Here is a 16,408-nt window from a genome sequence, read left to right on the forward strand (position 1 = left end):
GGCGCACTCTGGCCACGCTCCTCGACACGGGAGTAGATTACTGCAGCGTTGTTACACCTGCAACCCAACCTCGATTGTTCCTGGATGATGGGGTTCTGGGAGGTCTTCTACTGCCCGGCCTCGGGCTTGACTTGTGAGAGTTTGGTCCACCAGGCTCTTGCTTGGAGCGGCCCGCAGGCCCACATATACCTGGTTGATGGGGTTCTGGGAGTTCTTCTACTGCCCAAGCCCGGCCCGAGGCCAGGCTTGACTTGTGAGAGTTTGGTCCACCAGGCTGTTGCTTGGAGCGGCCCGCAGGCCCACATATACCTGGTTGATGGGGTTCTGGGAGTTCTTCTACTGCCCAAGCCCGGCCCGAGGCCAGGCTTGACTTGTAGGAGCTTGGTCCACTAGGCTGTTGCTTGGGGCGGCCCAGAGGCCCACATATCCACTACAGCCCGGTTGGTCCGGCACTTCCTGCAGAAGACTGCCATATTTTGTCTTGAAGACTTTTGTTAGGGCCGCGGGGAAGATGGATGAAGGAGTCCTGTAAGGCGGCTTTACTTGGGCCTCACAAAATACACACTTGAATATTATACTGTTGTATGTATAGCAGTATACAGGGTGTATAACACGGCTATGAGGGGTGAAGAGGGCCATGAGAAGGGGCCCCATAACTGACCCACACACACGCCTCGCTCCCACACACTATACCCGCAGTATACCCGGAGTATACCTGGAAGTATACCTGGAAACCGATTCCTTGAATCCTACTGCCTTAGACCAGCCTTGGCCCAGGCTTGCCTTATGTTGGCTTGATATAAATGTCTGTTGGTGAGAGCGGCCCGCAGGCCCACCTATCCATTACGGCCCGGTTGGTCCGGATAGCCTCTCCTGCCTTGAAAGGGATAAGCGGATACCGATCACTATTCCAGGCGGGACAGCACAAGTTGTGACATGAAAGATAAAAGCATTGTAGATGAATCCATTCTTGTGAAGGGCCTCGTAACTCGCCCTATCAATATGTTGCCGCCTGATGCTACAGTTTCTTTTGTTATGCTCACTAAACGTTGTCTCTTCACACATCATAATTCCTAGATCATTTACAGCCCTTTTCTGTTGAATGTAATCTGATTCATATGCAGACGAGGAGTCACAATAACGGGGCTGAAATATATTATCTTGAGATGATTTCGGGGCTTTAGTGTCCCCGCGGCCCGGTCCTCGACCAGGCCTCCACCCCCAGGAAGTAGCTCGTGACAGCTGACTAACACCCAGGTACCTATTTACTGCTAGGTAACAGGGGCATAGGGTGAAAGAAACTCTGCCCATTGTTTCTCGCCGGCGCCTGGGATCGAACCCGGGACCACATGATCACAAGTCCAGTGTGCTGTCCGCTCGACCGACCGGCTCCCTATTACGAATTTCCTCTACCAATTCCACTTGGATAGGTTGGTAGAGCGACAACCTTGCTTTTAATAGGGTTGGGATTAGATTCCCAATTGTGTAAGTGATTGGGCACTGTTTCTCCACGCCGTTCTCTTAACTTTTGTCTTGTCCCCATACCGCTCTCAAGTGCTGAGTATAGTCATACTGACTTAAGCCCTCAAGTGCTTTGCTTTCTGCCTGCAAGACCTTACCAAAGTGGTTGTGTATTTACAAAGGGTAAGATCATCTTGCCTTAAATCCTTGTTGATCTTGGTCAGGACGTTCAATTTTCTCCATAAAAGCTGCATATTGGACTCCTAATCACCATCTTAGACTTAAATGTCTGGGTCATGTTAATGCTATACTTGTTCCCAGGACTTTTGCTATCTTGTGGAGTGGGTCTATTTCTGTCTTTTTAATTGCTTCCGATATATCTTCAGCATCCAAGACTTTTATCTACTGAACTGAACGGCTGTTATACTTGTTCTTTGCATTTCTAACTACGTAGTTATAATGCACGGGGACCCCGAGACTGAATGCATATACAACCCGTTCTCGCATTTGCTTACTGTCAATATTGGCTTATTTAATAAGTGCATATGTGACATACTAATTGGTTGTGAATATTTTAGTTTACCTTGGAAAGCTTCATAGAAAACACCAACCTTACCTAACCTTCTTAGTATGTTAAGATAAGCATCTTATTGCTTCTTAATTACAACTATTACTTAACCTATCAACGGTATAGGTTAAGTAATAATTGTAAATATGAAGCAATAAGATGATTATCTTAACATATTAAGAAGGTTAGGTGAGGTCGGTGTTTTCTATGAAGCTTTTCAAGGTAAACTAAAATATTTACAATTAGTATGTCACTTATGCACTTATTAAATACGCCAATATTGACAGTAAGCAAGTGCGAGAACGGGTTGGCATACACGTGCTTGTAAATGCCTTATCTGAAGTCAGCTGTGTGTTAACATCAGTTACAAAGCTTATCTTGTGGCCACCGTTGAGGTGTAAGACAGGTGATGCAACACCTGTCTAACACCTGTCAATATACCAACACCACACGTCACGGAGGGAGACACCGGCAACACCTCCACATCCTCAACATCTTCAAGGAACTCAAGGCATTATTCTTTTTATCGGAATGACATTTGAGGAGCGTAAATACATTTGAAACTGCGTAGTATAGCGCTCTCTTATTTGTCACGGGTCTGTGAGGGGTGGGGGGGGGGGTCTGAGGGGTTGGGGGGGTCTGAGGTGTAGAGGGGGCTATGTATGAAGTGTAGAAGGAGCTATATATGGTGTAGAAGGGGCTATATATGAGGTGTAGAAGGGGCTATATATGAGGTGTAGAAGGGGCTATATATGAGGTGTAGAAGGGGCTATATATGAGGTGTAGAAGGGGCTATATATGAGGTGTAGAAGGGGCTATATATGAGGTGTAGAAGGGGCTATATATGAGGTGTAGAAGGGGCTATATATGAGGTGTAGAAGGGGCTATATATGAGGTGTAGAAGGGGCTATATATGAGGTGTAGAAGGGGCTATATATGAGGTGTAGAAGGGGCTATATATGGTGTAGAAGGGGCTATATATGGTGTAGAAGGGGCTATATATGAGGTGTAGAAGGGGCTATATATGGTGTAGAAGGGGCTATATATGTGTAGAAGGGGCTATGAGGGGGTGGGAACAGCGACGGGTAAAAGCGAGCAACAGTCATGAAACTAACAACACAATATAGTGAATGCGAGTCATTTCGAGTCACCTTGACTGTGGCAGCGTCCTACCAGCCAGAGAGAGCCGCTCAGGGCACCGCATCATTACCAAATTCAAGTTCTAATCATTGAAGTTCCAAGAAATGTGCAAACACTGAATCCCAATTCATTTATTTTCTCATTTCCACCACCACAAAGTTGTATTTTCTTCACAGAGTTTAACATCCACCTAAGATAGGCTCGATACATTGCAGACAGAGGAATTTAATATAGTCAGTCCTGGAGTCGGAGCAACACCGTTTTCCCAGATTCGGCCGCCAGGAGGTCCGTTTGACCCACAATACAACGCTTGATATCGTCAACTATTTAGTCCACACCGTGTTACCTCTCTCACCTACACCCTTACCTAGACCGGTAGAGGGTAGGCAGGGAGGAGGGAGAGAGAGGAGGGACGGAGGGAGAGAGATAGGAGGGAGGGAGAGAGGAGGGATAGGGCGCAAGAATGAATGAAGAGGGGACCGTGAGGGAGAAGGTTATGGTGTGGGGGTGTGGGAGTGTGGTGTGGTGGTGTGGAGTGTGGTGTGGAGTGTGGTGGTGGGGTGGGGTGGGGTGCGGTGGGGGGGGAGGAGAGAGGGACGCCCCAAGCCAAGGGGATGTTGGGGCAGCAAGAGATATGATCAATACATGCGGAGAGCGTGTGATACCTGGTCGATATGTGAGAAGTTTCACTGTCGCACCATCACCACATCCTTGTTGACACTAGGTTAATGCATTACCCAGCTTCTGCACCCCCCGCACACCCCCGCACACCCCCACACACCCCCATAACACCCGTCCCCCCCTTCACGGTCGCCTGCCACCCATAGCTACACACACCACTGGATATCACACTGAAGCACACTACGGTCAAGCGCAGGTAAATCCCAGGCAAGGAGCAGTGTCGAGGGTGCCGCCGCCGCCGCGGGATGCGCATCACCGCCTCTCTGGGTACGGAGGGTAGTGATCGGTGCACACATGCTCACCGGAGGAGGCGGCAGCTGCTGCACCTGCACGCTGTACATGGCGCGCTGAAGCTCACAAGGTCCTAGGAGGAGGAGAGAGCGCGCCCCGGCTAGCGTAGCTGTCTCCACCACCGTCACCAACACTGTGAACCTCGCTCACACCAGCAGCCCTTCTGCCAGGCTTCCTGCTGCCGCTGCTGCTGCTGCTGCTGCTGCTGCCGCTGCTGCCACTCCTCCAGTAGCGGCCGCCACCACCACCCGGATAATCCACAAGACCCGCACCTAAACCTACCGCCGATATATTAGCTAATAAGCCTACCAAATCTCTTAATATACCAGGTGGTGCCACGCACAGGCCCCTGGCAGCCCTGGTGCAGACGACACCACACCGGCTGAGTCCTCATAACTCCTGGCACGAGATGGCCGACATTACGCACCACTATGCCACTCACATTCTATATAAATAAACCACATTTACCACCTTCACACACACACAACCACTTATTTATGAAGCCATAATGTGCATTTTTAAGGTAATCAAAAGCCTAAATTAAACGAAGCCATGTTGGCATGAATAATTTTGTATAGTCCACCTTCCACTCAATATATTCTAGTTTTCTTTTAAAACTCGCTTGCAACCGTTTTCTGTAATAAGTGCTCGCTTATACGTACAGTGGGAAGACGCTTATAATAATTGCTCTTAACGATCATTTGGAATTATTTCCCCTCGTTAGTCATGTTATGAGGTAACGAGAGCGTTAATTAACTCGCTAATGTTACTAAACACAACTAAAGACTTAACCCCATATTTGTGCTCCGATACACCTTGTAATATATTAAGTTATTTATTGTAAATGACAATGTCTGACGTATTCATGTAGTGTATACATACGTCTGACGTATTCATGTAGTGTATACATACGTCTGACGTATTCATGTAGTGTATACATACGTCTGACGTATTCATGTAGTGTATACATACGTCTGACGTATTCATGTAGTGTATACATACGTCTGACGTATTCATGTAGTGTATACATGTCTGACGTATTCATGTAGTGTATACATACGTCTGACGTATTCATGTAGTGTATACATACGTCTGACGTATTCATGTAGTGTATACATATGTCTGACGTATTCATGTAGTGTATACATACGTCTGACGTATTCATGTAGTGTATACATACGTCTGACGTATTCATGTAGTGTATACATACGTCTGACGTATTCATGTAGTGTATACATACGTCTGACGTATTCATGTAGTGTATACATATGTCTGACGTATTCATGCCATAAAAACAATTTAAAAATCACTCTGCCTGTTAGGCAAATTATACTGGCCAGCATACTAGGCCGAGTAGTGCCTTCTGGTCATTAGTTACGACACTGTCCACACACATACTCAGGAATATACTAAGTATATTAGTGGTGATCAGACCACACACTAGGAGGTGAAGGGACGACGACGTTTCGGTCCGTCCTGGACCATTCTCAAGTCGATTGTGAGAATGGTCCAGGACGGACCGAAACGTCGTCGTCCCTTCACCTTCTAGTGTGTGGTCTGGTCAACATACTTCAGCCACGTTATTGTGACTCCTCGCCTGCATATATTAGTGTTGGACAAAATATATTAGTGTTGGACAAAATATATTAGTGTTGGACAAAATATATTAGTGTTGGACAAAATATATTAGTGCTGGACAAAATATATTAGTGTTGGACAAAATATATTAGTGTTGGACAAAATATATTAGTGTTGGACAAAATATATTAGTGTTGAACAAAATATATTAGTGCTGGACAAAATATATTAGTGCTGGACAAAATATATTAGTGTTGGACAAAATATATTAGTGCTGGACAAAATATATTAGTGTTGGACAAAATATATTAGTGTTGGACAAAATATATTAGTGTTGGACAAAATATATTAGTGTTGGACAAAATATATTAGTGCTGGACAAAATATATTAGTGCTGGACAAAATATATTAGTGTTGGACAAAATATATTAGTGTTGGACAAAATATATTAGTGCTGGACAAAATATATTAGTGTTGGACAAAATATATTAGTGCTGGACAAAATATATTAGTGTTGGACAAAATATATTAGTGCCGGACAAAATATATTAGTGTTGGACAAAATATATTAGTGTTCGACAAAATATATTAGTGTTGGACAAAATATATTAGTACCGGACAAAATATATTAGTGCCGGACAAAATATATTAGTGGACAAAATATATTAGTGGACAAAATATATTAGTGCTGGACAAAATATATTAGTGTTGGACAAAATATATTAGTGTTGGACAAAATATATTAGTGCCGGACAAAATATATTAGTGCCGGACAAAATATATTAGTGTTGGACAAAATATATTAGTGCCGGACAAAATATATTAGTGCCGGACAAAATATATTAGTGTTGGACAAAATATATTAGTGTTGGACAAAATATATTAGTGTTGGACAAAATATATTAGTGTTGGACAAAATATATTAGTGTTGGACAAAATATATTAGTGTTGGACAAAATATATTAGTGTTGGACAAAATATATTAGTGTTGGACAAAATATATTAGTGTTGGACAAAATATATTAGTGTTGGACAAAATATATTAGTGCTGGACAAAATATATTAGTGCTGGACAAAATATATTAGTGTTGGACAAAATATATTAGTGTTGGACAAAATATATTAGTGTTGGACAAAATATATTAGTGTTGGACAAAATATATTAGTGTTGGACAAAATATATTAGTGTTGGACAAAATATATTAGTGTTGGACAAAATATATTAGTGTTGAACAAAATATATTAGTGTTGGACAAAATATATTAGTGTTGGACAAAATATATTAGTGTTGGACAAAATATATTAGTGTTGGACAAAATATATTAGTGTTGGACAAAATATATTAGTGTTGGACAAAGTATATTCGTGCTGGACAAAATATATTAGTGTTGGACAAAATATATTAGTGTTGGACAAAATATATTAGTGCTGGACAAAGTCCTGGACAATAGTGTACTTACTGACTGGCCAGCAAGCTTCCTTCTTGGACTTTTCCCTATAGATGTGCTCTATCTTGAGATGATTTCGTGGCTTAGCGTCCCCGCGGCCCGGTCCTCGACCAGGCCTCCTTTTTGTTACACACACCCAGGAAGCAGCCCGTAGCAGCTGTCTAACTCCCTGGTACCTATTTACTGCTAGGTGAACAGGGGCATCAGGGTGAAATAAACATTTTGCCCATTTGTCTCCGCCTCCACCGGGGATCGAACCCGGAACCTCAGGACTACGAATCCGAAATGCTGTCCACTCAGCTGTCTACTGAGGCCAGTCGAGGCTTTACATACAACCCCCCCCCTCCCCCGCACTCTGAGGCAGGTCTGGGGCCAGATTCACGAAGCAGTTACGCAAGCACTTACGAATCTGTACATCTTATCTCAATCTTTGGCGGCTTTGTTTACAATTATGAAACAGTTAATGAGCTCATATACAGTTCAGTCTATGTAACCAAAGGCGTCAAAGATTGAGAAAGAATGTACAGGTTAAAGTGCTTGCGTAACTGCTTCGTGAATCTGGCACTTCCTGGTCACTAGCATCACTTTCGAACTATTCGGGACACGAACCCTCTCAGGTTGGTGCAGGTCTACTTAGCCACTCAGCAGGCCCATCACCTGAACACCCATTCACCTACTGACCAGACACAACGGTGCTTAACCTGAATGACCTAGTAGTACATTAACTACTATCTTGAGATCTTGAGGTTATCTTGAGATGATTTCGGGGCTTTAGTGTCCCTGCGGCCCGGTCCTCGACCAGGCCTCCACCCCCAGGAAGCAGCCCGTGACAGCTGACTAACACCCAGGTACCTATTTACTGCTAGGTAACAGGGACATTCAGGGTGAAAGAAACTTTGCCCATTTGTTTCTGCCTCGTGCGGGAATCGAACCCGCGCCACAGAATTACGAGTCCTGCGCGCTATCCACCAGGCTACGAGGCCCCAATGTAGCATTATAAGTATTATAAGTAATATTATTGCAAATTTAAATATACACAGTTCCAATAAAATTATTAATATATTTGACAAATCTCATTCTGTGTATACATTGTTATCTCGGTGAATCAAGCCTTGTAGAATACTTTATGACAATATATTGACAAAACTCATGCACCGTGCCTCAAGGAACAGTTGTATTGTGCACACAATATCCTGTTGTTTAACATTTGCTACCTGGAACAAAAAGTTCCAAGTAGCACGGGCTATGGTGAGCCCGTAGTACACACAGAATATCCGTTTCTGTGCTTCTGGACTCGAAGTCTGGTCAAGTCGATTCCTATACCACCACCTCTTAGTCGGAGAGTACCAGGGGCTCACCATAGCCCGTGCTACTTGGAACTTTGGGGTCCCAGTAGCTGAATATAAGACAAGGGAATGTAGCAGAGGTTCAAGACAAGCATGAAGCTAGAGTTTGACGGATCAACAACCCCCGTCAACCACCAATAACCACCACAACCACCACAACAACTAGGTGAACACACACAGTTTCACTCGTTACAGTTTCAAGTGTAGATATGATAGAGCCCAATAGGCTCAGGAACCTCTACACCTGTTGATTGACGGTTGAGGGGCGGGACCAAAGAGCCAGAGCTCAACCCCCGCAAGCACAACTAGGTGAGTACACACACACACACACACACAGCTGACCTAGAAGGGATCAGAGTCCAAACATCAGAGATCTGGACACTATTGTAAAAGTATTTCTTTTTGCTTGTAGACAAGTTGTGTCAAGAATCACGCCAGACTTCAAACACCAAGACGAAGACAGCAATAACATCTTAACTTCCCCAAGACTGTAGTTGACGAAGGAATACGTACAGCTGACATGTACTTCCACACGAAGCTTTGAAATATGCTACAGTGTAAATTATGATATAATAATGTATTCACAATAAGGTATAATTGGGTATTGAGATTATACAAGACTGGTAACTTACATATTCTTATAGAGCCACTGATACACACAGCGTTCCGGGCAGGTCCTTCATCCAACATATCACATAAGGTGAAAATGTACATTGTAGCAAGGTTTTTATATCAACATTTAACTACAATATAAACTCCCAGATGTGATTACACTGATGAAGATACAAGTCTTAAGTACTAATATTAGGAAAGTGATCATTCCTCTTTCATTTGAAGTCCCCAATGAAAATGAGCTTGAATGACTGAATGAAGCACTTGGATGAAGTGTTCATTCAACAGTTTCACATCCGAGTTGACCACATTTGGGTTAATAGCACGGGTCAGTGCCACCAGAGTGCCATGGTTAGCTTCGCCCTAGTACACGGCCTCCGTCTTCACCGTGTCTCTACAACCCAATCTCTGTATGACACTCTTGGATTACAACACAATCTCTGTACGACACTCTTGGATTACCACCCAATCTCTGTATGACACTCTTGGATTATAACCCAATCTCTGTACGACACTCTTGGATTACCACCCAATCTCTGTACGACACTCTTGGATTACCACCCAATCTCTGTATGACACTCTTGGATTATAACCCAATCTCTGTACGACACTTGGATTACCACCCAATCTCTGTACGACACTTGGATTACCACCCAATCTCTGTACGACACTCTTGGATTATAACCCAATCTCTGTATGACACTCTTGGATTACAACCCAATCTCTGTACGACACTCTTGGATTACAACCCAATCTCTGTATGACACACTTGGATTATAACCCAATCTCTGTATGACACTTGGATTACCACCCAATCTCTGTACGACACTCTTGGATTATAACCCAATCTCTGTATGACATTCTTGGATTACAACCCAATCTCTGTACGACACTCTTGGATTACAACCCAATCTCTGTATGACACTCTTGGATTACCACCCAATCTCTGTACGACACTCTTGGATTACAACCCAATCTCTGTATGACACTCTTGGATTACCACCCAATCTCTGTATGACACTCTTGGATTATAACCCAATCTCTGTACGACACTCTTGGATTACAACCCAATCTCTGTATGACACTCTTGGATTACCACCCAATCTCTGTACGACACTCTTGGATTACAACCCAATCTCTGTATGACACTCTTGGATTACCACCCAATCTCTGTATGACACTCTTGGATTACCACCCAATCTCTGTACGACACTCTTGGATTACAACCCAATCTCTGTACGACACTCTTGGATTACCACCCAATCTCTGTACGACACTCTTGGATTACAACCCAATCTCTGTACGACACTCTTGGATTACAACCCAATCTCTGTACGACACTCTTGGATTACAACCCAATCTCTGTACGACACTCTTGGATTACAACCCAATCTCTGTACGACACTCTTGGATTACCACCCAATCTCTGTACGACACTCTTGGATTACAACCCAATCTCTGTACGACACTCTTGGATTACAACCCAATCTCTGTATGACACTCTTGGATTATAACCCAATCTCTGTACGACACTCTTGGATTACCACCCAATCTCTGTACGACACTCTTGGATTACAACCCAATCTCTGTACGACACTCTTGGATTACAACCCAATCTCTGTACGACACTCTTGGATTACCACCCAATCTCTGTACGACACTCTTGGATTACCACCCAATCTCTGTACGACACTCTTGGATTACCACCCAATCTCTGTACGACACTTGGATTACCACCCAATCTCTGTACGACACTCTTGGATTACCACCCAATCTCTGTACGACACTTGGATTACCACCCAATCTCTGTACGACACTCTTGGATTACCACCCAATCTCTGTACGACACTCTTGGATTACAACCCAATCTCTGTACGACACTCTTGGATTACAACCCAATCTCTGTACGACACTCTTGGATTACCACCCAATCTCTGTACGACACTCTTGGATTACAACCCAATCTCTGTACGACACTCTTGGATTACAACCCAATCTCTGTACGACACTCTTGGATTACCACCCAATCTCTGTATGACACTCTTGGATTACAACCCAATCTCTGTATGACACTCTTGGATTACCACCCAATCTCTGTATGACACTCTTGGATTACAACCCAATCTCTGTATGACACTCTTGGATTACCACCCAATCTCTGTATGACACTCTTGGATTACCACCCAATCTCTGTACGACACTCTTGGATTACCACCCAATCTCTGTACGACTCTTGGATTACCACCCAATCTCTGTAAGACACTCTTGGATTACAACCCAATCTCTGTACGACAGTCGGCAACTTTCCAATACATTATTAATTACTGCACAATCGTCAACGACGAATTTAAAACTCATCTGCTATTCATCCTAAATTAACAACACATCAATTAGAGCTTGGTAACGCAGTGAGCCAACACTAACAACCGGACTATCTTGGCTCCAAATGCCTCGTTCCAGTGCCGCCTTAACACATGGGCACACCAGGGGCCAGATTCACGAAGCAGTTACGCAAGCACTTACGAACCTGGGGGCCTGAATCACGAAGCAGTTACGCAAGCACTTACGAACGTGTACATCTTTCCTCAATCTTTGACGGCTTTGGTTACATTTATTAAACAGTTTACAAACATGAAAACTTGCCAATCAACTGTTGTTATTGTTATAAACAGCCTCCTGGTGCTTCGGAGCTCATTAACTGTTTAATAATTGTAAACAAAGCCGCCAAAGATTGAGAAAAGATGGACAGGTTCGTAAGTGCTTGCGTAACTGCTTCGTGAATCTGGCCCCCAGGTTCGTAAGTGCTTGCGTAACTGCTTCGTGAATCTGGCCCCAGGTGCTCAGGGGCCCCACGATTCTAGGGGCCCTCCCATCATCTGGGTAAGGGGCCACAGTGCCCATCATCTGGAGTAAGGGGCCCCACCAACGTTGTACTGCTTAAAAATAGCGGCGGACTTGAGGCAAACATTGGTGGATTAGAGTAGTGACCAACTATATATTAAAGGTAGATAATTTTTTGTTTTTTTTTTGGTACCAGCTCCTCCCCCCCCTCCTTCCCCCTGTTAATACACAAACCAAACAATTTCAAACAACTTTACATCAAATTGAACACTTATAACAAAAATTGATACTCACACTTTCCCCCAAAAAAGCCATAATGGATATAAAAAAGCAAAATAAATAAAAAAGTAGGATTTTATTTAATGATAAGCCTTACAAAACTTCCAATAGCCATATAACAAATAAACTTTACAAAATATATATGTGAACTTTAAAACAAAAATATTCAATTAACACAAAAAAATTAGCATTCAGCAAATAAAGATATAATTTATTACGAAATAAAATAATACAATTAAACATGCAGCCACAAATACAGAATGCAATAGACCCTGGGGTTGCAGGATAAAAAATGATAGGCCTATCCCAAAACAAGTTACAGGCCTAATTGTCAAGTTATGACGTCATGGTATTAAAAAATTATAGATTTAATAGTTGATAAAAGACTGAGTAAAGAATTGATTTGAGATTCACAATGATACAGAAGATACAACACTGTGGAATACAACGCAAGACTAAAGTCTAATACATTCAAGAATAGCAACATTAATACAACTGTACATGTATTCTCTCTCTCACACACACGCACACACACACACTGAGAGGTGGGACCAAAGAGCCAAAGCTCAACCCCCGCAAGCACAAATAGGTGAGTACAAATAGGTGAGTACACTCCTATAACCCGACACACACACACACACACACACACACACACACACACACACACACACACACACACACACACACACACACACACACACACACCAATAGCAATTCAACCAGTTCTCGCACTTTCTTATAGTCAATATTGACTTATTAAACACGTGCATATGTGACATACTAATTTATTGTGTATATTTTAGTTTACCTTGAAAAGCTTCATAGAAAACACCGACCTTACCTAACCTTCTTAGTATGTTAAGATAAGCATCTTATTGCTTCGTAATTACAATTATTACTTAAGCTATTATAGGTATAGGTTAAGTAATAATTGTAAATACGAAGCAATAAGATGCTTATCTTAACATACTAAGAAGGTTAGGTGAGGTCAGTGTTTTCTATGAAGCTTTTCAAGGTAAACTAAAATATACACAATAAATTAGTATGTCACATATGCACTTATTCAATAAGTCAATATTGACTTAAAGAAAGTGCGAGAACGGGTTGAGCAATTACCATAACAATTCATGACAGTAGTGATGAACAACGCAGTACACCAAGGCACTCTAGCTCCTGGCCCCGCCTCCCCCTAATCCCAGAACCACACCACATAGACAGATAGACATATCAGGTATAAATAGAGAGGTAGATATAGGTACCTGCTCAAGCAAGCGAATCTTCCTTCGCCTAGTCTGCTCCTCCAGACGGTCGACAGCATCTCGGAGCTCCTCTATCTCCTCCTTGGCCGCCTGGAGGGTGTCTATCTCATGCTTGATAGCTACCATATCTCTCTTCACCTCCACCACCTCGCTCTGGCAGCTCTCAACGCTCTTAGTCAGCTCCTGTAGCTGCGATCTGACAGTCACACAATGGTTAGTATACAGGGGTTACCTTTAGTGAGGTTATCTTCATATTGTCAGTTATATCACCAGACGGGGACACGACGGAAGGGACAGTGACAGATTAGACAGGAAGAGCGCAATGTTTTATTGATAAGTATTGAAGTGAGGCAGGAACAGGTGAGGTGATGTAGTGAGGCAGAAGAGTTCACGAGGTGTAAGCTAGGATAGACAGGCTAGGATAGAGAAAAGAGGACACAGAGCTAAGACAAACACAAGAGGCCATAGAGCTAAGACAGAGAAGAGGACACAGAGCTAAGACAAACACAAGAAACCATAGAGCTAAGACAGGGAAGAAGACACAGAGCTAAGACAGAGAAGAGGACACAGAGCTAAGACAAACACAAGAGGCCATAGAGCTAAGACAGAGAAGAGGCCACAGAGCCAAGACAGAAGAGACCACAGAGCACAGACAGAAGAGGCCACAGAGCACAGACAGAAGAGGCCACAGAGCACAGACAGAAGAGGCCACAGAGCACAGACAGAAGAGGCCACAGAGCACAGACAGAAGAGACCACAGAGCCAAGACAGAAGAGGCCACAGAGCACAGACAGAAGAGGCCACAGAGCACAGACAGAAGAGGCCACAGAGCACAGACAGAAGAGGCCACAGAGCACAGACAGAAGAGGCCACAGAGCACAGACAGAAGAGGCCACAGAGCACAGACAGAAGAGGCCACAGAGCACAGACAGAAGAGGCCACAGAGCACAGACAGAAGAGGCCACAGAGCTAAGACAGACAAGAGGAGGCCACAGAGCCAAGACAGACAAGGAGGAGGCCACAGAGCCAAGACAGACAAGAGCATGCCACAGGGCTACCACAGAGAAAATAGTGAGAGACTGACCTGATAGCGTGGAGAGCAGCGCTGGTGTCGGCGTGTTGATGACACTGGATCTCATCGATCTTGGCGCTCAGGTTCAGACTCATGATCGAGACTTGCTTCTGCAAGCTGCCAAAAGGCGCGTTACTCAAGGTGGGCCACGGTGGGCCATCGTGGCGGTGGTGGCCCTGCTCCCTCCACCGGTCGCACCCTACACTACACTCACTCATACTGTCACGCTGCCTCTTCAAGCTACAGCTATAAAGCAAGATAAATTAAACACGTTGAAATGTATCATGTCGCGGCCGGGATGTGGGGGTGTTAAGGCTTTTGGGCCTGTCGATCTGAGGTTACTTTGTACGGGCGTGGCCAGTGAGGGAGGGGGGGGAGGGTGTTAGTGTGTGGAGGGGTGCTGCGCCCCCCCTAGGCTATATATCCCCAGGGCTAGGGGAGTGCCCCAGCTCCCGTAGGCCTAGGGAGGCCTGGGGGGCACCTCCCCCCACACTACATGTTCATCCGCTCATTCTAACTCCTTCACCTGTAGTGGCGCCAGGCGCCAGGGAGGAAAGGTCAGGGGGGGGGATAGGTCAGGGACGAAGTGGAAGGGATAGGTCAGGGGGGGGATAGGTCAGGGAGGAAAGATAGGTCAGGGACGAAGTGGAAGGGATAGGTCAGGGAGAGGATAGGTCAGGGGGGGGGGGAATGCATTTCAATGCCGGTCGTTAGTTGGAAAAAATTCTACATACTAGGGTGGGAGTGGAAAAGGTGGGTGTGTACTAGGGGGGGGGTGGAAAAGGTGGGTGTGTACTAGGGAGGGGTGGAAAAGGTGGGTGTGTACTAGGGGGGGGGGTGGAAAAGGTGGGTGTGTACTAGGGAGGGGTGGAAAAGGTGGGTGTGTACTAGGGGGGGGTGGAAAAGGTGGGTATGTACTGGGGGGGGGGGAAAGGTGGGTGTGTACTAGGGAGGGGTGGAAAAGGTGGGTGTGTACTAGGGGGGGGGGTGGAAAAGGTGGGTGTGTACTAGGGAGGGGTGGAAAAGGTGGGTGTGTACTAGGGGGGGGTGGAAAAGGTGGGTATGTACTGGGGGGGGGGGAAAGGTGGGTGTGTACTAGGGGGGGGGTGGAAAAGGTGGGTGTGTACTAGGGGGGGGTGGAAAAGGTGGGTGTGTACTAGGGGGGGGGTGGAAAAGGTGGGTGTGTACTAGGGTGGGAGTGGAAAAGGTGGGTGTGTACTAGGGGGGGGGTGGAAAAGGTGGGTGTGTACTAGGGGGTGGTGGAAAAGGTGGGTGTGTACTAGGGGGGGTGGAAAAGGTGGGTGTGTACTAGGGAGGGGTGGAAAAGGTGGGTGTGTACTAGGGGGGGTGGAAAAGGTGGGTATGTACTGGGGGGGGGGAAAGGTGGGTGTGTACTAGGGGGGGGTGGAAAAGGTGGGTATGTACTAGGGGGGAGGTGGGTGTGTACTAGGGGGGGGGTGGAAAAGGTGGGTGTGTACTAGGGGGGGTGGAAAAGGTGGGTGTGTACTAGGGGGGGTGGAAAAGGTGGGTGTGTACTAGGGGGGGGGGTGGAAAAGGTGGGTGTGTACTAGGGGGGTGGAAAAGGTGGGTGTGTACTAGGGGGGGGGTGGAAAAGGTGGGTGTGTACTAGGGGGGGGTGGAAAAGGTGGGTGTGTACTAGGGGGGGAAGGGGGGGGTGGAAAAGGTGGGTGTGTACTAGGGGGGGGTGGAAAAGGTGGGTGTGTACTAGGGGGGGGTGGAAAAGGTGGGTGTGTACTAGGGGGGGGTGGAAAAGGTGGGTGTGTACTAGGGGGGGGTGGAAAAGGTGGGTGTGTACTAGGGGGGGGTGGAAA

At 45.3% G+C, this 16,408-nt stretch overlaps 1 protein-coding gene across 27 annotated transcripts in view; it reads right to left on the reverse strand.

Annotated features, from left to right (window-relative positions):
- The window catches only part of Glut1 (Glucose transporter 1), a 384,143-nt gene that overhangs the window by 202,012 nt on the left and 165,723 nt on the right, over positions 1-16,408 (reverse strand). For 26 of the 27 annotated variants that reach the window (XR_011223425.1, XR_011223422.1, XR_011223424.1 and 23 more), the window contains 2 exons: positions 14,589-14,693; positions 13,505-13,700 (listed from right to left, as the gene is read on the reverse strand). Coding sequence is in view for 22 of the 27 variants with exons in the window: in XM_069307821.1 (XP_069163922.1) it covers positions 13,505-13,700; positions 14,589-14,693 (301 nt within the window). In the remaining 5 variants the exon portion in view is untranslated. Of the gene's footprint in view, positions 1-13,504; positions 13,701-14,588; positions 14,823-16,408 lie in introns of all 27 variants that reach the window. The other variant, XR_011223421.1, reaches the window with a different exon arrangement.

Source organism: Procambarus clarkii, chromosome 61 (genome assembly GCF_040958095.1).
Source record: "Procambarus clarkii isolate CNS0578487 chromosome 61, FALCON_Pclarkii_2.0, whole genome shotgun sequence".
Classification (NCBI taxonomy): domain Eukaryota; kingdom Metazoa; phylum Arthropoda; class Malacostraca; order Decapoda; family Cambaridae; genus Procambarus; species Procambarus clarkii.